The 22,894-nt window shown below is 32.1% G+C and overlaps 2 protein-coding genes and 1 long non-coding RNA gene across 4 annotated transcripts; 1 reads left to right on the top strand and 2 right to left on the bottom strand.

Annotated features, from left to right (window-relative positions):
* Positions 1 to 869: 869 nt before the first annotated feature.
* On the bottom strand, positions 870 to 4,856 carry LOC123895160 (beta-glucuronosyltransferase GlcAT14B). The gene is made up of 5 exons (XM_045945385.1): positions 4,548 to 4,856; positions 3,200 to 3,933; positions 3,023 to 3,098; positions 2,770 to 2,885; positions 870 to 1,795 (listed from the first exon to the last, which is right to left on the bottom strand). The coding sequence occupies exons 2-5, from the start codon at positions 3,798 to 3,800 to the stop codon at positions 1,296 to 1,298; spliced, it is 1,293 nt and encodes a 430-aa protein (XP_045801341.1). The 5' UTR covers positions 3,801 to 3,933; positions 4,548 to 4,856; the 3' UTR covers positions 870 to 1,295.
* Positions 4,857 to 12,182: 7,326 nt separating this feature from the next.
* Positions 12,183 to 15,817, bottom strand: LOC123895159. Of its 2 annotated transcripts, none has more exons than XR_006804109.1 (5): positions 15,369 to 15,817; positions 14,768 to 14,881; positions 14,459 to 14,638; positions 12,792 to 12,899; positions 12,183 to 12,476 (listed from the first exon to the last, which is right to left on the bottom strand). It is a non-coding gene; the product is annotated as an uncharacterized LOC123895159 (long non-coding RNA). The 2 variants fall into 2 exon arrangements; XR_006804108.1 differs by having other exon boundaries at positions 12,184 to 12,476; positions 14,459 to 14,641.
* A 1,457-nt stretch (positions 15,818 to 17,274) lies between these two features.
* LOC123895158 (proton pump-interactor 1) lies at positions 17,275 to 22,469 on the top strand. Its single transcript, XM_045945383.1, has 8 exons — positions 17,275 to 17,785; positions 18,443 to 18,842; positions 19,472 to 19,657; positions 19,768 to 19,947; positions 20,061 to 20,255; positions 20,828 to 20,926; positions 21,171 to 21,683; positions 21,940 to 22,469. The coding sequence occupies exons 2-8, from the start codon at positions 18,468 to 18,470 to the stop codon at positions 22,243 to 22,245; spliced, it is 1,854 nt and encodes a 617-aa protein (XP_045801339.1). The 5' UTR covers positions 17,275 to 17,785; positions 18,443 to 18,467; the 3' UTR covers positions 22,246 to 22,469.
* Positions 22,470 to 22,894: the final 425 nt, after the last annotated feature.

Here is a 22,894-nt window from a genome sequence, read left to right as displayed (position 1 = left end):
AAGAATAAAAAAAACTAGGACAAACAATATCTGATGGTTATATCGCTACTGGTCTACCTTCTCACCTTCTTACTTTTAATTATTCAATATTTTTGTCAAAATAAAAAAGGCTTAATTACTAAAATGGTCCCTTAAAGACATTGTTGGTTTCAGATTGGTCCTTAAAAAAAAGTCTGAATAGGTCCCTTAAAGAAAAAATGGTCTGAATAGGTCTCTTAAAACATCTTCGTTAATCAGTTTGGTCGCTAAAAAAAGGTCTGCATAGGACCAAATTGATTAACGGATATGTCTTTAAGGGACCTATTCGAACAATTTTTTTTAAGGGACCTATTCAGACTTTTTTTCTGTAAGGGACCAATGTGAAACCAAAAATGTCTTTAAGGCACCATTTACTAATTAAGCCAAAAAAAAATTATTCAATAATAAAATCATATTAAATAGTCCCGATAAACTTAGGTCAGTTGGCAGAGACATCATATTTTATATGCAGAGGCTAGATTTAAATCTCGGACACCCCATTTATTTATGTGGGTAAAATTTCTAACCACTTGAAAAAAAAAAAAAAATGTTAAAGATAAATGCTAGAGCATGAATAATAGTCATACATCATTATTGCTTAAGAAAAAAAAGTCATACATGATTATTTAACGACCGCATAATCTCCTCAGGATTGATTGAGATTCCTTGGATTGTTGATAATGAACGATCATGGCCACTAAACCATAGAATAGAAGGAAACAAACCATATGGTTAGATTTTTTATTCAAAGAATTAATCCAAATCGAATCAAACCACATAGTACTATTTTATTCTTTAGTCCAATGCTATTTATACTCAAAACAAATCTAAACCGAACAGTGAACACACTCGAGTGACAATTTAAGAAATATCTTGCATAGTTTCTGGCTCTATTTGAGCCTAAAATACAATGCTTCAAAATTCACTTATATGTAAGAATGCATAAAGATCATGAAACATGATGTATAAAGTAACAAAAATTATACAACAAAAAAGAACTATAAAATTCCTTGACCATGATGCTTCCAAAAAATGATGTAACCTCTATGTCAAAGGACCTACAAAAATAAAATATGACCCTTAAACCATCATAGGTACTTTTATATGGAAGCAACTATAACCTATAGCTAAATCAATGCCTTTTTTAATGAACATCAAGCTTATATATTATGAATGAAATGCAATTGCACTTCAACCTCATTCCAACTAGGTGCATGAATCTTTGGCTATAAAAATAACCTTGAATAATCTCCAATCATGAAATTTCCCAATAGGATCTATTTACACTGATCCTCACCAGATTTAGCTTTCGATGTTAGTCCGGCTAGAAGTTGTTGAAGCCTTTGAGCCCCCGGACCGGGTTTGAGTTTATAAATGTTCCCAACCTCGGTACATTTTGGTTTACCGGAACACCAACCACCAAAAGTGAATAGTCCATGTCTCTTACGAAGAAACTTTTTATCAATCAAATCCATGGCGGGATCGTCTTGTTTGAATTTTCTAGCGAAGGCGGCACCGCTCGCAATCATTTTGTCTGTGTCGTTTATGTTAAGGACGTGAGGGTGTTGTTTAGGAGGGACGTCCCATGAAATATAATGTAAGTCACTATTAACAACGGTTTTAGATAATTCGGGAATATTACACGCGACGGTTTGAAAGTAGCCTTCGGGGGAAGAGAGAAAATTTGTGTAGTACATGAGAAGGGTTCTTGGTAGATTATCCCAACCCCAAACAACAAACTCGACAAAGTCATGCGATAAAACCATCCATGCTGAACCTGCAATTAAGCTACAATAATTCAACAAAAAAATCGTTGAAAAGCAAATGTGATTACTCTAACCTATTTGAATAAACAACTTATTTGCAGCATATAGCACAAGTGATTTTCATGATAAGCATTTATGTATTAGCATACATAAGCTATTTCTATAGCAAGAGATAAAATAAAAATTGTTTTTATATATGTTATAGGTTGTCTTCGTAAACTATCTTGGAGAACTTATGAAAATAGTTGGAAAAAAACTTATCGAAAATGTCATAAGCTGATTTTATAAGTTCTCCCAAATAGTCTCACAAAACTTATGCCGGTAGATAAGCTCAAATAAGGCAATCCAAACAAACAAAAATAAGAAGCTTAATTAAGCACTTATAGAATAAGTATTTATCATAAGCACTTATGTCTAAACTATGTCTATAACAAAAGAAAAAATAAAGTCAAAATCTTTTCATATAACCTATAAATTGTTTTCATAAACTATCCTTGAGAGCTTATGAAAATAAGATGAAAACAGCTTATATGGACATGTCATAAGTAAGCTCTTCAAATCAGTAGCACAAGTGCTTAAGCCAGTACTAAGCTCGAATAAATCAATTCCAACAGACCTTAAAAGGGTCATTGTTTGACTTATGGCTTAAGAACCTGTTTCCTAGAAGACAATAAAAGAAACAGATAACTTATTGAGTTTGAAGTATCAGAAAAGTAGTTTCTACAAACTACAACATAACTGGTTTGATGCTCTTATATCATTGTTCTCCAAATTTGCATAAGTAACATTCAAAAAGATTATAGGATTCAGTGTCGGGATTTTTACACCGTCAATCAATCATAATCATAGGATCATTAAAAACATTTGACTATAATCGCAACTACTTCGGAAAGTCATAAATGCGATAGATTGTGATTTACCGTGTAACAAAATTAAACTCATTATTATATGGACAGAAATAAAGGTGTGAAGGGGGGAAACCAACCGGTGAATAACTTAAACGCCGTCGGCAAAGGTCTCTTAGGATTGGCCCAAAATACATCCTGCTTGGTTGACTGGTAAAGTCCGGGATCTACTATTATCGGCATCGCCCGTTTATCCCTGCACGGTATACAGTTCATTTCATCATTATCTACACATCCATATATCATATCTTATCCTAGACGACACAAAATAATTCAAGATTTACATGTCAACAAGTTGTTTATGTCTCGAAGAACATAGAAGCAAAAACTTACAGCTTCCATCCTAACCGACTTGTGTGCTCGATGAAGTTAAGGTTTCTATCTAAATTTGTGAAAGCATATAACAGATCTGCACAATTATATACATAAGAATCATTTAGCCGAAAACTAAGAATCAGAACAAAATACTAAACAAAAGAATCGTTCGTATACAAGATCGAAAAAACTAACCATCTTGAGTGACAAGAGGATAATCAGAAGCACTAAGATTAATAAACCAATCCCAATCTTTAGTTCTCTTGAGCAAAATAGCACAAGCATGTAGCGTATTAGCAACCATCGTCGGTCCACGATAAGTAACCATATTAGACTTTGGGATTACATAAACATTCCCAACCTCTTTGAAAATATGCTGTTTTTCAATCCTAGAAGCAAGTTCCAACCGTTCTTCCAACGGCGATTCAAGGTCCAAATGAACAACATAATGATTCAACGGATGGTAAAGTGCATGAAGAGTTCTCCAAAGCTTTTCCAAATCGCCTTTAGAACCCGAAATCAAATAAGCAAAACGAGGGGTTGGAGGGGTCGGAGGAGGAGGCTTAGCGGGAGCCGGAACAGGTGTAATCTTTCTCTCAACAAAAACAAGTGAAGATGTTTGGTTTCTATTTGTGTGTGATGGTAGAAAAAAGAAAAGTGAATTTATTGAATGAATTGATGAAACAAGTCCCATGTTAAAGGTTGTTGCTAGAAAAAGCATACAAAAAGCAGAAGTAACAAAAAGAGGTAATATCCATTTCTTTTCGAAGTTTAAGATTCCCATCATCATCTTCATGGATTAATTCTACATTCCATGAATCATTCAAACATCAAAAACACAACAAACACAATTGTTGTTACCTCCAAAATTGACCCTTTTCATATATATCTTCAAAATTCTCAATAATCTTTTAGCCTTTGACTATTTTCTGTTGAATCAACATAAAAAAACATTAAAATTTTCAATAAGTTGTAGTCAAATTTTTTTCAAGTGATATTAGTTATATATATACTAATCAATTTCAGTTTCTAAATAAAATTGGGTTACAAATCAACAAAAAACTGAAAATTAAATGATCAATAAATAACCATATAAACAAACCATAGCATAAAAATAATCGATGAAAGTGACCAACTAATGGCCTATCAAATTAAATATAATAATTACAAAATACAATGATCTAGGAAGAAAAAACATTATAGTTAAATTGGCATCAAAGAAAATTTATTTAAGCTGAAAAAAAATTCTATAAATTTTTATGTATAGATGTGTTCAAACAATAAACGCTTGAAAAGGAAAGAAAATAATTAAAAACTTAAAAAGGAGAAAACAAAGAATGTTTCTTAAACATTGAAAACAAAAATAGAATGAAAAAGAATGGAAATAATCTAACCTTGCATGTGAACAAGATGAGAATTAAGGTGACAAGAAATATATATGTTGGATTCTTAATTAATCATAATCATAATTCATAATCAATAATCATAATTAATCTAAGTGATGTGATGATGAATTTAGAGTATATAGAGATGAAAGAAAAACCTGTTTTTGTGATGGAAGAAGCGTCCACGTTTGAAAAGAACAAAGAAATTGTAGGAGAGAGAGAGAGAGAAAAAGGGTCTAACTCTAATGTATAGAAGTGGAAAACAACACAAGTTACATACACAACAACATCATGAATCATGATACATCAGAAATTTATTATTAAAAGAAGGAAAAGGAGTTTCTTGTTGTTGTAGATTATGTTAATGTTATGTTATGTAATGTAATGTAATGTATTGAACGTGTAGTACTAGACAATGTGGTTCCATTTATTTAGGAACTTTAACTTGCTAATTACCAATGCTATGTGGCGTGACATTTTATTTTCCAACAATATTTATTGATGAAATTTATGTTAATTTTAATTTTCCATAACTACTCCGATTTGTTTCAAAAATATACTACACTAATTTTTTTGTCATGCTAAAGAGTGCTCCGGACACTTGTTAAGCATGCCAAAAAGGAAATAAAAAATAAAATTAATATTAAAAAGATAACTTTTGATACTTTTGAGGTATTGAATGCACGTATTTTAATACAGAATTTCTATTTTTAAATGCTTAATCAGTGTCCCGGGACACTCTTTAGCATTTTCTTTTTTTTTTACAATCAATACTACTCCAATTTTTTTTTTGTAGAGAATAAAATACTACTCCAATTTTAAATACGACTAAAAGTCAACTTGTATTAAGTTTAAATTAGTTATAAATACGGTTTGACTTTAACTTGTATTTAATTTAATATGGAATAAAGTAATTCATTACAAAATTAATACTACAATTTTTTTTGAATTATTTTTGTTTTACTACAATTGTGATAAGTCATTTGAAAGGCAGTGTTACTAAGCTATTGATTATATGTTGGTGAGAGTCATCTAAGTAGTGACTTTGAATGTCTAATCTCGGTTGTCTATTTAAAAATGGCATGAGTCAACTCAGAGGAGAGCATCCTAAATTATATGTCATGATCATATAGGAAACCAGGTGTGATGGGTCTAAGCGGGTCGTAACATACATGTCTGAAATTGAGCCTGATTGGTGTGGGAGATTATGATGCACTGATATTCCATTTGGGGGAGAGTACCAGTATCGGGTATGTACCCGTACAAGTATCGGACACGTACCTTAATTTATGCTAATACACATACATTAGTTTTTCTAAAAATGACGTGCTCTGTACCGGTACCCGTATTGTGTATCGGTACCGTACTCGCACCCAGGCAACGTAGGTGGGAGATCTATAGATGAGATTGAGGGTGCAACTTGGATGTCGAGAGTTACCATGTGGACTACGTGAGACCCATAATTCAAGAATGGAACCGATCCATTATGATTTCAGCGAGCCCAAATATCCAATGATCCTTTGATAGGGTACATGTAACGCCCCCAAATTTATAAATAGTTATTTTATTATAATATATTTAATTTTAGGATGTTTATGTGTTAATTAAATAATTGGTGGGGTAAAGGTATTAAAATTGGAAGATAACCATAAAATAGAGCTCATTTAAATTAGTAATTAGAATTTAGAATAGAAGAAATAGGAGAAAAATAGAATTTAAATGAGAAACGGGGGGTATCAATAAATACGGTGGAGTGTAGTATGAGTAAAGGAAATTAGTGATTTAAGTGGAGGTGTGGGAAGTGAGCCCAATTAGGTAAGGTGTGTGCAAATGAGCCCAATTGAAATAGAGGGGGCGTAAGTTAGTAAAACATTAGAAACAAAAAGGATTTTTATAAAAAAAATTTTTGAAAATATATCAAAAGGTGAGATATTCTAGGAATATCTTTTAGAAATATATTTTGGAATTATATTTTAGAAAATATATTTTTGGGTTATATTTTAGAAATTATATTTTAGTGTTATATTGTAGAGTTATATTTTAGAAAGATATTTCAGAATTATATCACAGATCAAGTATAGAGAGAAGCATAGAGATAACAAGAACTAGGATTCGTCATCATTAGGTTTTATTACATAGATCAAGTACCCCTCACATGGCTAGTCAATGTGGTGATGGATATAAAATATTCCCTCCATCCCAAAATATGAGAACTAGTTTGGCTACTGCACGTATGTCAATGCACAATTTTGATCATTAATATTTTTAATTGTTTATTAGTAAAAATTATAAAAACTTGATATTTTTAAAATATTCATCAAAACAAATCAAACAAAATCTTATATGCTAATATTTATATCTATATATTATTAAAAAAATACGGTCAAAGTAAGATAAGTGAATAATGTCATTTAGTCAAAATAGCTCTTATATGTGTGTGGATTTTACTAACATTAATACAATTTGCCCTAAATATCCATATTCACCGCCAAGTATTGACATATTCAATTATAACTATGAGGTCATGCAACTTGGCCTTAAAAACACATGAGTCACGTACCCATGAGAAAAAGTCAATGATGAAATTTTTGATCACTTGTTTAAATGATCTGAATCTCTTACCATTTAAATCAATATATTGTTGATCTAAAAAAATTATATCTCTTAAGTACTCATACCCGTTACCCGTATTTTTGCTAAAAATAAACCGATCAATTATAAAATATCATATCATTTTAATAGAATTAAAAAAATCAAAGATAAAATAAAATACGCAAAATTACACTGCAGGTCATTTATCTTATTTTTTTGTAACACTTTGGTCCTTTATCTTTTTTTTTTGTAACACTATGGTCCTTTATTATTTTTTATTTGTAACATTTAGGTCCTTTATTTTTTATAAATAAATAAGATAAGGACCAAAGTGTTACAAAAAAAATGACTAAAATATTACAAATAAAAAAGATAAAAGACCAAAGTGTTACAAATATTGTAAAAGATAAAGGACCAAAATGTTACAAAAAAAAGATAAAGGACCAAAGTGTTACAAAAAAACAAGATAAAGGACCTGCAGTGTAATTTTGCCAATAAAATAAGATAAAATCATGATATCTTCTTTCATATCATGTGTGCACCAAATACATGATAGAATATGTGTTTATCTTGTCACTATCATAAACATATCCTTATCCAGCTTCTTATCATATCATATCTCTATCATATAGTAGCAGGGCCGGTCCCGAGTATTTGGAGGCCCTGTTTGAAAATTTTAAATGGATCTTTAATAAAAATATAATTTTTTTTTAAAAGTCATTCTCTATTTAAATTGTAAATAACATAAAAAATAGTCATAATAGTAAATAACATCTAAAAGCGACATATTTTAATCAATGACATTAAAATACATTTTCAATCTAATATCATTATCAACTTTACATTTTCTTGGGGAAAAAAACTTTCTTGTAATGTTGCTTCTTTTTTTACAATCAACCGCAAGTTATTTATAAAATTAAGAGTGTATTTATTAAATATTTTATTTTTTGTGTTATAAAATATTTTTAGTAGTAATAAAGTCATTAATTTTTTTACATATATAAATTTTTTAATAGACCGATATAAACAATTAGAAACCCTAAATGTTTGAGGCCCTGTGCAGTGGCTCACCTTGCACACCCACAGGGCCGGCCCTGTATAGTAGTATTGTGCTCCAAATAGACCCTTAATCTCCGTCGAAGAACTTGCTTGTTACACAAAGTGAGTTCTTTCCTCTCAATTATATTTTCTCCATGAGCAAAAGTAAGTGATTCGAAAGTACTTAACCACTCGTTCTCATTCAAAACTCACCCTTTTACTTTTAATTACTATTTACTTTTTCTTGTCAAAAACTCTTTCAAAACCCAAAGCGAATTCGAAAGTCTTTTACTTTTATTGTTTAAATTTCTAACTGAAACAAGTAGTTTTGACACGATCCCATGTGGATACAAACTCATTCCACTTTGGAGTGTGAATTATTACTCGACGATAGACTGATCCACTTGCCAGATTGCACCAATAATCCTATAGTTTTAGATTTTGACCACCCTGAATTTTTTACGTTGCACCTTTGACCCAATGATTTTATAACTAGACCCCAAAATCTTCTCACTTCATGTATTCTATGTGACACATCATATTGTTGAATCACTTTTTAAGTTTTTCTACACTTTTTTTTTTTTACGAATTTTTACTTTTCTACTTTGATTAGAGTTCTTTTTCGTTTTCCCAGATTTGACTTTTTTCCACAAAGAATATTAGCAGTCTCTGGTCGGTACTATTACTAGCTAGTAGTCCTTTTCCATTTTATAATTAAATAATTATTATTCCTTCCGTACTAAATCATATATCACTTTTAGAAAAAAATTTGTATCAAATTATAAATCACTTTATATTATCAATAAAATATTTAATGTTATTTTTCCTATTATATCCTTAACTATTTATTACACTCTCTTAGTTCAATTCTTCAATTTATCTTTATTATACTATTAATGAAGGACAATTTTGTAAACTACTGTAACTCATAATTTTTTTCCCATACAACATTAATTACATTTCTTAATTTGTGTAATTTAACCAAAGTGATATATATTATAGTACAAAGTAGTAGTTTACTCGTAATTCCTAATGACAAAATGACTTAGGAGGCGATCCGGCAAAGTTACTCTCTCTAGTCCTAAATATAAGAGAAGATCTACGTTTTAGTTTCATTGAGAATATAATGTATTTGGACTTAGACTAAATACATTGGATTCTCAATGTATCTAAAAAGTTGATTTTCTCTTATATTTAGGACCGAAGGGAGTAATAAAAATAGATGTTTCCACTAATTTTATGGCGAATAAATTCATAACAAAAATAAAACTCAAATAATCTCGGACATTTTAATATTATGGACAAACTAATTCCTAGTTTGTTATAATAAAATAACTAATTTATATTGTACCAAAAAAAAAGGAAGTAATTTATCTTTTTTATAAAAATGTTAAGGTAATCTGAATTCTATTTTTGTTAGTGATTAAATTGAACCGTCAAAAAACTGTAAGGGAATAAAATAAGTCTTTCACTCTTTATTCTTCTGTTTTTTATTTTTTATCTCAAGAAATTATGACTTTAATCACCAAGTGTTTATATTGATAATACTTCTCTAACTATCTTAAAAAATGACAATACTATTACTACATATATATATAATACCCCCGGTCCTTATTATAAGAGAAATTTTCCTTTTTAGATTCATTGTAAAACTAATGTATCTGGACAATATTATAGTCTAGATACATTAGTTTTACAATGAATCTAGAAAGTCAAACTTCTCCTATGGTAAGGATAGGAGGGAGTATAATTTTTAATTATGTTAAAATATTTGCACCCCCTGGTCTAAGGTCTTGGATCCGCCACTGCTTCTCCACATAAGCCCGTGACCAAGTACTGAGGGTTTTCTAATGGGCGACAATCCCAAAAATTGAACCAGTGATAAACCAACCTAAAAGAAACAACTATGGCCCTGTTTGGCAAAAATAACTTTTGGCTGATAAGCTAGCTGATAGCTTATGGATGATAGTTGATGGCTGATGGCTTATAGTTATAGCTGATAAGCTGATTGAAATGTTTAGTAAAATTAGCGGTTCAACTGTCTGATAAATGTAAAATGACATAAAAAGACATCTTCAATTTAATAAAATTTTTTTATCAAATTAATACTATTTAAGATATTTAGAATTTAATATTTTAAGTTTATTTTATTTTTTTGGAACAATATTTTAAGTTTATTAATTCAATAAATATATCTTTCAAATATTATTATTAAACTAATTTTTATATGCTGAATTTTTTTTAAAAAATATTATTTTCATTTCGGTTGATGTGCTTTATGAAAAAATAACTACAAAATATATTCACAAAATATAGTATAATGGTTAATTATAGTATGGTACGTTGTTTCAAAAAAAAAAATATAGTAATGTACGAACCTATGAATTGATAAAAAAATAAATAATATACTTTAGCCTTCATATTTGATAATAGATAATAAGGCAACATTAAAACATACTATATACATGTGATTTTAAAAGAAGCAACCTTAAAACATGTATTTACTTATTTTATTTTAAATTCTAATGATAACAAATTATAAAGGGTAAATATGGATTTTAGTTAAAATAACAAGGGTAAAAGAGGAAGAAAAAACGAAAAGCTAGAAGCTATAAGCTCAGAAGCTACTTGAAACAAGTCTTTTAGCTTATAAGCCTAACAAAAGCTAAAAACTAGCTTTTTTGGCTTGCCAAACAGACCCTATAATGATATCAACATGGGGCAGAATGAGTAGTTCAACTGATTTTTGCTAAAAGTTTAAATGAGTTAGAGGTTTCAAGTTCCACCCGAGATGAAAGAGAGAAAATTATTAATCTAAAAAACTAACAATTATATTGGTTTTTTTTATAAGATTTATATTGGTTGTTTATATATATATATATATATATATATATATATATATAAGGAGAGTTATATTGACTCCAAGAGTAAGTTATAAAATCTACTCCAAATCATGACCTTTGATTTTAATTTCAATTAATGGCTAAGATTGATTGATCATAAAACACAAAGTGAGACTTATTTTTTTATTGTATTGGAAAATTATCAAAACATACCTTAAATAGAAGAGAATGAATCAATTATAATCATCAATTGAGACTTATTTGTTGATCACATGGGAAAACAAGGATTCCACACACTCTGAAATGGTGTAACACTAATCGTTTGACAATCCTGCTTCTTTTCATACAATTTTTTACGGCATGCTTCTTTTCTTTTCAATTTTACAAGTGTACCATTTTTTTTGTGGTGTATGCTATTTTGTTACAATATTCTCTTTGCTCGTATTTTTCTTTTATTGTTATTAGTTCAATATTTTTTGTTTTCTTTTTTTACAAATTCGAACAATAGGTTAATTTAATAATTTAATTTGTAATGATTTTGTTGAAGAAATAAACAAGTTTTTAGTAATGGATGTCAATGTTTTTGAAGAGATTCCATGTAATATGCAAGTAGAAGTGGGAAAAAAAAATAAGTCTCACCCAACTAATTATTATGAACCAATCTTAGCCATTAATTGAAATTAAAAACAAAGGTCATGATTTGGAGTAGCTTTTATAACTTACTCTTGGAGTCAATATAACCCTCCTATATATATATATATATATCAACATGGATCAACTTCATAGACTCGCCAAACTTACCGTCTCCGACCTTTATGAGTATTAGCTCAAACAATCAAATCTATACAATTTTTGGGCAGTTTGGACTATAATGACCAACTTATTTTCAATCAATTTATTTCATTTTTTTTTTGCATTTATATTGTTGGTCACAATATATTATGAGTCTAAGTACACTTCATAGTCACTACAAGAAAATTAGTACTTTGCGACGGTTAAAATTGCAGTTTGCAACGGTTGGAACCGTTGCAATTGTACCTTTGCGACAGTTGACAAACCGTTGCTGATTTGTGTGTCGCAAGAGAACTCTGCGACAGTTTTAAAAACCGTTGTTACAACAGTTTCAAACCGTCGCTATGTTTTTCCCCACACAACACTAAATTTGATAGCAAATGTTGCAACGGTTACAAAACCGTCGCAAACTTTTTTTAAAAAAAAAAATTAATTTAAAACATTTTTTATTCACTAAAAAAAACATTTTTTAGTCATTTTGATGGCTTATTAAAGAACAATTATAATATCCATACATGAGTAAAGAAATTAAAATGCACAAATATATAAATATAAATAACTTAATCTCATTTATATAATTCATTCAATAGTGACAAGATCCATACATCAAAATTTAATTCAAGTACTTGAAGTTCCAAACGAAAGAAACTAATGTAGTTCAAAACATAAATATTAGTAGAGTGGTTAAACATAACAACACGTCAAAATAAGTTCAAAAAATATCTAAATATCCCTAGTATGTGATGTTGCTTCATAATCCTTAATTAGTGTGCACTAGACTTAGAAACGCCTACCATCACTTGACTCTTCTTATTCGGTTACCTGGAAAAACATAAGTATATATTAGGATACTTAAAAAAGAGAACTGAGTTGTACAAATTGACTTAGTCCATGGCATAATTCCACAAGATAATGGTATTTAACATAATGCATCTCTTTTCTAAGACATGATTATAAAGCTAACCTAAATGGTAAATTTTTTCAAATCTGCAATCAATTAACTCCCATGCCTCTTTTCAAATTGCAAATTTTTTTTGTAAGCACAGTAGTGTGTCATACCAGAATCTATTCAATCAAATATAAATAGAAATGACGATGAACTGAACATAGCAGGAGATAAAGAGGAGAGATTTTTACCTCTATGCTCGAACCATGCTTGGAAAGTAAAGGACATACTTGAAAAAATCAATAGGATTTTACAAAGAACCATCCAAGTTCATAACTCCAGTATGCATATTTTTTAGCCTGCACATTGGAGAAAAGGTTTAATTGTCATAGAGAATAAATTCATCAACAATATTACTACACATGGCTTGGAATGATGGGTGTCATAGAGCATTGTGTTGGAGATGGGTGTGATATTAAGCCTTGGAATGATGCTTGGATTGAAGAAGGTCTTTGTTTGCAGCATGAAGTAGACATTCCCCCTCATGTGGATAATGGAAGGGATGAGAGAATTGGTGTGGGAGGGAGGAAAAATGATTACTCTGTAGCCATAATGTACAACAACCTGTGTGGTTTTAAAGAGAAAGAAGCAGATCCTATATGGAGTAAAATATGAAAGCTTAAGGCGCTAGAACGAGTTCGTATGTTTGTGTGGAGAATGAAACATAACAGGCTGCTCACAAATGCTCTAAAAAATGTAATGGGATTGTGTCATGCAATGGGTTTGTATTGTAGGGATATCGAAGAAACAATATTACATGCATTGAGAGATTGTCCGGTAGCGAAGGAATTGTGGATGCAAGTGCTCCCTGTTGCATGCAGAGGCGTATTTTTTATGGGAGACTTAGATGGTTGGATTGAGTTCAATGTGAATAATAATGTTAAATGGTATGATAAAGAAGGATGGTGCAATTTTTGGGCTACTACATGCCACTGTTTGTGGACTTGGAAGAACAAGGAATTACATGAGAAGGCTTTTGTGAGACTGATTCTGCATATTCAAAAGGTAGTAAGGGAGTATGTGCAGGCCATGAAAATCAACGCGAGTATGGAGGTGAGAGAGAAGACTGTTGCGTTAATTGGGTGGATGCTGCTGAAGAAGAATTATGTGAAACTAAATACTAATGGGGCTGTCTCGAATAATTGTGTGGCTGGTTATGGTGGTGTTGTGAAACTAAACTCATGACTAATACTTAGTCACCAAAACAAACAGTTTAAACTATTTGTGCATTATGCTAATAAATCCTACAAAGTTTAACATGTTTTCTTTGCTTTAAGCAGTTTTCTTATCTAGCTAAAAACTACCTGTGTACTTGTCCAAAAGGGAAATACAGAACCCCCATCTAAACTAAACATGTTCCCAATAGGTTAATCAAGTATGTGCAATGAACTTTGGGAATCAAGTGAATTCATCTCACAGACCTAATATGCACAACTCCTCATATGCAGCCCACATTAGAGGATCCATCGATAGTGCCTGTCTTAAATTAAAAGAATAGTATGTTGATCACTTACAACACTTACACTTACATAAGATATTCATTGAACTTATACAACACACTTACACTTGAAAATTCAGTTTCAGATGTAATGAAATTCAACTTTAAGCTTAAAAAATTATGTGTTTGCGCACACATAGAGTGGTAATGCCGAAATACTAGCCCATTGTAATACCGAAATTATGTAATTAAATGTTATAACACTTAAGCCTATCTAAAGTAACTAAATGTTATAACACTTATAAGCCATCACATTCAGAATACAACACATGAAATTTCAACTAGCAAAATAGCAAGAAAAGTTTAATCTAGAACCAAAGGACATAGCAAGCAATGTGTGCCTTAAAGTGGAGTCATTACCTCTAAACTTCTTCTGAGAACAACCTATCAGACTTGCATTTTAACATTCCATTGAACTTGAAGGAAGAGAATAAATCTTTTAGAGAGGATGACAACCGAAGATTTTTGACCACCTCCTAACAAGCGGTTGTTACTCTCAAACACATGAATCTCAATAACTCCTAGAACCTCAATAGGCTTCTTCTAAATTGATAAGATAAAAAAAATAAGAGAATAATACCAATAAGTTTTCTACTTTAAAAAAAATAATGAGTTTTCTTACATAATCACCTAACCAATAATTTCAACTTTCAATTAAGTAGTGCAAACCTGAAAATATTGATAAATAATGAGCTATATAATCTTCCCATGTGATAACAAGCTGCAGAGTATAATGTTATGTTATAGATGCACCCTTGCTGAACCCTCCAGTCCTAACTTTCTCTGTCACATAATGAAGAAAACAACTCATCATTCAAAAAGGCAATCTATAAAATTGGAACCCTAAGCAATGGAACCACAAAAATTGAATAACAAAATTCTGAAATTCAGATCTTCCATAAAAATGTGAAAGTTTAGGTCACCGGGATAGAGTTTAATATCTTCACAATAGAAAGAAAAAACACCGAAACAAAAATAGATACAAAATGCAAAGAAACAAGTCTTTAAACAAATTGATACAGAAGTGGCCAATAACTAAACAAAATCCAAAAACACCAAACCACAAAACACCCCAACAAGAACCACACCAGTGCAGAACTATAAATCAAACTACAAAACTACCAACAACATAGCAAAACTACAACAAAAATTGTCCCTAAGAAGCAAAAAAACAATCTAGAAAAAACACAACAGAAGACCACGATGAAACAGTTCCAACAACGATTTGAAAGCATGCTCAAAGGGAAGGAAGAAGAAGGGGAAAACAAACCTGAACGTGTATCAGGACGGCAACGATTTCTCCACGGCAACAATTTCTGGAATTGGAACGATAATGAAGTTAAAGAGAATGGTTTCTCTTTGGAGACATCGATGGAGAGGTTGGAGAGAACGAGATCGCCGAGAGTGATTTAGGGATTTACGGTGAAGAGAACGATTGAAGACACTGGAGATCATGTTTTAGGGATTTAGGGATTTGTGATAGTGTGAGTTAGTTTTGATAAATCGTGTTAGGTAGTGATTTTTTTTCTTCTTTTTTTGCAAAAGCCAAAACATTGCAACGGTTAACTTAACTGTCGCAGAATTCCCAAATTAAGCCAAAACATTACAACGGTTGACAAAACCGTCGCATGTACTGTTGCAAAATTTCAAAATTCAGCACATTGCAACGGTTCCAGCCAAATGGTCGTAATGCAAGTGTCGCAAAGTGACAATTTTCTTGTAGTGAGTTCATACTGTTTCAGATTTTTCCTCTTCTCCACGTTAGCCCTACGACCAAGGTTGTTATGAAAGGCGACAAGGTCAACAAATTGAATCATTGATAGACCAACATAAAATGAGCGACTATAAAGATACCAATATGGAGCAACTCCGTAGACTCGCCAAACTCACCGTCTTCGACCTTTATGAATATTATATCAAATAATCGAATCTATAAGATTTTCGGGTGGTTTGGACTATAATGACAACTTGTTTTCAATCATTTTTGTTGTTGCATTTATTATGTCGAACATGATGAACTATGAGTCTAAATACACTATAACCTACATGTCAGACTTCCACATAAGACATGCGATCAATGTAAAAAAGCAACAAAATGACCAATATTTTTTCGATCAATTTTGTTGTTGTTGTTGTTGTTGCATTTAGTATGTAGTACATGTTGAACTACGGGTCTAAGTACACTCTAACATATATGTCAGACTTAATCTTCTCCACATAAGCGCTAGACCAATGTAAAAAGAGCAAGATAATTACCAACTTGCTTACAATCAATTTCTTTCTTTTTTGTTACATTTATTGTGTCGGATATGATGAACTACGAGACTAAGTACACTCTAACCTATATGTCAGACTTCAGCTTCTCCACATAAGCCCTAAGACCAACCAACATAAAAGAGCAACAACAGCGACACTAACACCGTGCAATTCACATATAGACTCGCCAAACTCATCATCTCTGACCTTTCTCAATATTAAACTAGATAATCAGTTCTGTCAAACCCTATAATTATCTAACCGAACTCACCGCCTTTGACCTTTATGAATATCAGATCGTAGAATTAGATCTCGACAACCCTGTAACTCCATACCTAAAATTTCACATAATGTTTCCAAACGCCAAGCAACTCACACAGACTCACTGAACTCATTGTCTCTAACCTTTCTCGATAACAAACCAGATAGTCGATTTTGTCAAACCCTATAATTATCTAGCTGAACTCATCATCTTCGACCTTTCTGAATATCTAATCGAATAATCAAACTTGACAACCCTATAACTACATACCTAAAATTCCACCTAATGTTTGAAAACGTTGAGCAACTCGCATAGACTCACCGAACACATCGTCCGCAACCTTCATCAACATCAAACCAGATAATCCATTCTACCAAACCCTATAATTATCTAACTGAACTCATCGTCTCCGACCTTCCTAAATATCAAATCGAATAATCGTATCTCGACAACCCTATAATTAAAGAACTAAAAATTCACCAAATTATTTCCAAAAGGAGTAAAAATCCATTTCATTTTCAAACATATCCATTTTAACATTGTTGTACCGATTGCATTTGCCAAAAGTCAATGGTATAACACAAAATCCACAGTAACAGCAAAATTTCTACTTAAAGTAACAAAGCTTATCATTCATTCAGAGAATAAAACAAAACATATATACAAAGATAAAGTTAACATTAACTAAAATTTGCAAAACCCAGAACCCTTCTTTCTTAATTCAATTTTACCTTTTTACCCAAATGAAGAAAATCCATATAAAAACAGAATAAAACCATTTTTTCCAAAATAACAAACATTTTGTGTTACATTGTGTTCCAAAAAAAAAAAAAAAGAAAAAACGTTAGCCCTACGTTTTTACTGTTTCGAAGAAATCGAGGTAGCGAAATCCACTGTCGAACCTGAAAAAATCTTTATCCTTTTTTTTGTTTATATAGTATTTATATAAATAGAGACACTGTAAAACGTTGTATCTTCTCTCTCTCTCTCTCTCTCTGCAAAACGGGTTCTGAGTAAACCTGCACGTGGAGGAACTATTGAAGAAGAAAACATAACGAGATCTGACCCATTTTTCAATCTCACTTTGTTTTATAACTCTGAATTGGATTTGGAGACCCTTTTTCAAAAGGGGTCTTCTTCTTTACAAATCTTCTTAGCTCTATACACTGGTATTCTATTCATTTGAATTCTCTCTGTTTTTCCTCTGTTTTTTAAGCTTCTTAAGCTGGTTTTTTGAATCAAAGTAATTACTTGTTTTTGGTTTTATGTATCAATGATGGTGTGATTCATTATTTAGATCATACCCTTTTAAAAAAATTTGATTTTTATGTCTCTGTCTCAATTTTCTGAGATTTGTTTTTTGCATGTTGGGTTTGATCATAATTGAATAAAGATGTGATTTTTACCCTAAAAATTGGTTTTTTAATTAATTTTTTATTTGGATTGTGATGTTTGGGATTTTTTTTTTCTTTGCATGTTTGAGATTAAGATGGTTAAGTTTAGATCTCTTTTTGTCATGTCATGTGCTATGATTGGATTGGTTGTTTGTGATCAATTTGATGCAATTGTTCATTCATCATTGTTTATATTGGTTTGTTTTGTATATGGTTTGTGTTTTTTACTATTGGATTTTTCTGCATGTGTGTTTTGGTTGTTTGATTATGATAGTATACTGTTAATGTTCATGAAATTTTAATTAATCTATGATTCATGATTTAGTATTTGAGTAATTGTGGATCAAACTATTGAATTATACATGTTGATGAATTTTTGATACATTGATATCGTATAATTATATTTGTTTTTATTTATTTATTTGGATTCAGGTATTTGGATTTTGTAGTTGGAGTTATGGCGGTTGAGATTGTAGGTTTCGAGATGGTTCAAGGACCAACGGAGAATGGTGTTGAAGGAGGAAAACCTGTTGCACTTGAAAATGAGAATGGAAAGGTGGAGAAAGACCTTGGAGCTGGTGAGACCATCAAATTTGGCTCACATGGAGATGAATCTGCGAAAGGGGAAGTCAACGATGTTGCTGATTCCAATACCCCTAATAATGCTGCTGAAGAATGGCCTGCTCCTAAGCAGATTCATTCGTTTTGGTTTGTCAGGTTCAGGCCTTATGATGATCCAGCCATTAAAGCTAAGATTGATGTGCTTGATAAAGAGATCAGCAAGAAAAATGAAGCTCGGTTTAAGATCACTGAAGCGCTGAAGGCAAAGCGGGTGAGTTGGTGATAATTCATCATTGTTGCTTGTCGGATTCGTAACTGTAAAAGAAAACCCTAAAAGTCAAACCATTTTCCTTGTTACTGTTATCGTTGTTATTGTATCATGTTATCATGTTAATGTAGATATAAGATAGTCGGAATATTTTAATAAAACGACAGTGTTTTTTAAATGGAACCGTTAATACTTTATTCGTGCTATAAATACTGTGCTTGAATTGTCAATTAATATTGTAAATTTATGCGAATGAGCCAAATAATTTGTGTTTCAGTGTTGTCGTCATACTTCGTTTGGTGCCTCTTGCCCCGAGGTGTTGACCATAAACCGTAAAGGGAACATTTTGTCGTACCCTGTACTGCCCTTGGGATGTAATCTTCCGGTGTTAAAGGCATTGCTTTGGTTCCTCAACATTGAACCATAAATCGTAAATGGCATATTTTGTCGACTTCGTAAAAGGCATATTTTTGTCGACTGGCGAAGTTATATATCACAATCATCTGATATGCAATAAAAAAATTAATGTGTATTGCACACGACATGGCAACCGCAGTTTTTTTTATGAAAGTTTTATATTCTCAATATACATCTAACATAATTGCATATTTGGTCTTCACTCTTCATTGCAGTCGGAACGATCAGAGTTGATTTCTCAGGTTAAGGTTCTAAGAGGTGACCACAAGCAATATCAGAATATCTTTGATGAGAAAATGAAAGAGATTGAGCCTCTGCAGCAGGCACTGGGAAAACTGCGTAATACGAATAATGCCGGTCGCGGCGGTTTATGCTCATCTGAGGAGGAACTTAATGATGTGGTATGTCCCGAGTCTCCTACTTGATTTTTAATCCAAAGCTCTCATTTACTTGTGTTGTATTTAATCTCAAATTGTATTCTCCATTCACCGATATGTTTCTATGGATTCAGATATATAGCTTGCAATACCGCATTCAGCATGAGAGCATTCCATTGACGGAGGAAAAGCAAATCCTCCGAGAAATCAAACAGCTTGAGGGGACAAGGGACAAAGTTATTGCTAATGCTGCAATGAGGACCAAGTTACAGGATACTATGGGGCAGAAAAATGACATCCAAGACCAAGTTAAGGTAAGACATATTTTGTTGTAAGTTCGTTATTCGGTTTCTTATTAAGAGTTCTAAATTTTTTTCTATCTGTAATGTTAGTTAGAAAGTGTTTGAGATGTTTAATTTTCTTGCAGCTTATAGGTGGGGATTTGGATGGAGTGAAGAAGGAAAGACAGGCGCTTCGGTCCAAAATCAAGCAAATTGATGATGCTATAGAAGCCATAAACACTGATATCCAGACTCTCCAGGAAGAACTGACAACTGTTACTCAGAAGAGGGAACAAGCTTTTGAGAGCATTCAGAAGCTGAGGAAACAGCGTGATGAAGGGGTATGTTTTGCTATAACTATGAGCTTTGTCTAGTGTCTAGTCTCAAAGGAGTATTATCGACAGCTAAAATTAAAAACAGTTTTGTTTCAACCTAAGGGTGCATGCTTGTGATTTTTTTCTTTCCGGTTAACGTTTTCTATGTTCACTATTAACTACGAAAATGCTTCTTGCTTTCAAATATATGTATAGGAAATGGTGAAACCCTTATTTTTCATTTTCATCGCATGAATAAATTTTTGAAAGATGGAATGCAAAATATTGAGGATGTCACTTCTATATCTTCATTCATCTGAAAGCGTGGCATTCAATGACTTCCCGTCTGTTTTTAAGTTTTCATATTTTCATCCATTATCGTACCACGTTTAATCTTAACTACTTGTGACGATTTTTAGTTGAAATTGCGATAAGAATCTTGTATAGCATGCTGCATATTTGTATCTATTGTCATGAACCTGGCAAAGTATAATTTTATCCTTGTCCTTGATGAAAGTTTTATCTAAATATGGTTGATGCTGTTGCTGATGTAATTATCTAGTAATTTTCTGAATTTGAATTGGTATATTTTTTTTCAGAATTCTCATTTCTACCAAAGTCGTGCACTTCTGACTAAGGCACGTGAACTGGCTGCTAAGAAAGATGTTAATGCTCTTGATGAACTTAACCAGACAGAGGTTAGTTAGTCCACATAAATATTCCTTCTCTGGATGGAGCTATCGAATAGTCACTGATGGCATTACACCAGTGTTTTCAATCGCGGATTGTGGAAAATAACAATTTTTTGAATTCCGCTACGCCACAATGCTATAGCATCGCTATAGCTGCTAATAAACAACACTTTATACTGAATAGTGTATTACGGAACAATAGTGATATGACTTGTGGTTGAATATTTTTTTAATTTTCCTCTGATTGCAGGAGAATAAATTCAAGTCACTTTGGAACGGTGGCAAAGCATTTAGGGATGATTATGAGAAAAGAATTTTGTCATCATTGGATATGCGTCAAATGAGCAGGGATGGGCGCATTAGGAACCCAGATGAAAAACCACTGCTGGCAGAACCGAAACCTGCTGAATCCGAGGCATTACCAAAAGCCATCGCAAAACAGCCAAAGGAGGAGCCTAAGGCTTCTCCAGTGGAAACTTTGTCTACTCAGAAAGAAACCAAAACTAAAGGGAGGGATTTGAAAACTAAGTCCGATAATAAGGATTTAGCAGCAACTGATGATGATTATGAATTTGAAAATCCTCATAAGGATATCTCTGCTGTGAAAGAGCCTGAAATCGATCCAGCAAAGCTGAAAGAGATTAAAAGAGAAGAGGAAATCGCGAAAGCAAAACTGGCTGCGGAAAGGAAGAAGAAGTTGGCAGAGAAAGCTGCAGCCAAAGCAGCTCTCAAAGCACAAAAGGAAGCTGAGAAGAAACTTAAGGTTCTAATTGTTAATTTGGTTAATTTTTTATTTAGATTCTCTCATGCTATTAGGAAAAAGATTAAAAAAACAACTATCATTAGACTCATCATTATATGATATGTGATGCCGTAAGTGCTTAACTAAGCTCTTTATCCAAACAAAGCCTATATATTTTTCTCTCATAACATGACATTACAGTATACTACTTACTAGCTCAAGTCCCTTTTCTTATTCCACTGAGATAGAATTTCCAAAATATGAAATTGTTTTCTAGGACCGTGAGAAGAAAGCAAAGAAGAAGTCAGGAGCTGTTAACACTCCCCAGGAGGAACAGGAAGCTGCAGAAGCCGAGGCAACCGAACCAGAAAAAGTTAATGATGTTGTTGAGGCCCCGGCTCCAGTGAAGGAAAAGGTCACAAGGGAGAGCAGTGTCAGGTCCCGAATCCGAGGAAAGGTTCCAGAGCCAATTCCAAAAGCAATTCTGAAGCGGAAAAAGTCCAACAATTACTGGATATGGATCGCTGTTGCTGCGTTGTTAGTCCTGCTGCTGTTGGCGCTTGGATACACCTATCTTCTCTAGAGAAGATGTTTAGTTCTAGAAGGAGCTGTGAAACCAATTTTCCTGGTGGGTGGCTATGTTTGTGAGGTAGCTTAAGTTATTTCTGTTCTTATACATCCTCTTAGGGGAATTGTTTTGACGGAAAACATATATACTTTGTTGTGCTTTTGCTCCTGTCTTGGAGAAAAAGCTATATACATTAGTTTGGGTACTTAATTTTCAAATTTTGTTCAGATTTCATGTTACTGGAAGGTTTTATTTTGTTGTTTCGATATAGTTAAATTCGGCGGAGAGAATAGTAACCATGATATAGTGACTGTGACTAGAGAATTCAATGTTGGATGGTATACAATAAAATCTCTTTGAGAAGATGAATCACATGGTTTGAAAATTTATTCATGTGGTAGGTGTGGTGGTAGAATTGAGTTTTGTGTCTATATTTAGGTTTGGTTTAGTTTTGAATTAATAAATGGTGCAAAATTTAAACCTGCCAAATAACACTTTTATTATGCATCAAGTTGTTTGAAATGTTTTTTGTGTGGGTAAATATAGTTGACTTAGCAGTTACTTTTTTTTTCCCCCTTCACTCTTTTAAATAAGTATTATGTTTTTTCTTATTTTTAAAGACAAATGTCCTATGCGCTTGTCCTGTAAGTACAACTCAAACGAT

This window comes from Trifolium pratense, linkage group LG7, assembly GCF_020283565.1.
Source record: "Trifolium pratense cultivar HEN17-A07 linkage group LG7, ARS_RC_1.1, whole genome shotgun sequence".
Taxonomy (NCBI): domain Eukaryota; kingdom Viridiplantae; phylum Streptophyta; class Magnoliopsida; order Fabales; family Fabaceae; genus Trifolium; species Trifolium pratense.
This window is presented reverse-complemented; position numbering and strand designations above follow the sequence as displayed.

Excerpts from the sequence above, each read along its gene's own strand:
- LOC123895160 (XM_045945385.1), bottom strand. The coding sequence starts at position 3,800 with ATGAAGATGATGATGGGAATCTTAAACTTCGAAAAGAAATGGATATTA. Across the intron at positions 2,886-3,022 it reads AGTCGGTTAGGATGGAAGCT|GGATAAACGGGCGATGCCGA; the intron begins GTAAGTTTTTGC and ends TATACCGTGCAG. Across the intron at positions 1,796-2,769 it reads GGCGTTTAAGTTATTCACCG|GTTCAGCATGGATGGTTTTA; the intron begins GTTGGTTTCCCC and ends GCTTAATTGCAG.
- LOC123895158 (XM_045945383.1), top strand. The coding sequence starts at position 18,468 with ATGGCGGTTGAGATTGTAGGTTTCGAGATGGTTCAAGGACCAACGGAG. Across the intron at positions 19,948-20,060 it reads ACATCCAAGACCAAGTTAAG|CTTATAGGTGGGGATTTGGA; the intron begins GTAAGACATATT and ends ATTTTCTTGCAG. Across the intron at positions 21,684-21,939 it reads AAGCTGAGAAGAAACTTAAG|GACCGTGAGAAGAAAGCAAA; the intron begins GTTCTAATTGTT and ends ATTGTTTTCTAG.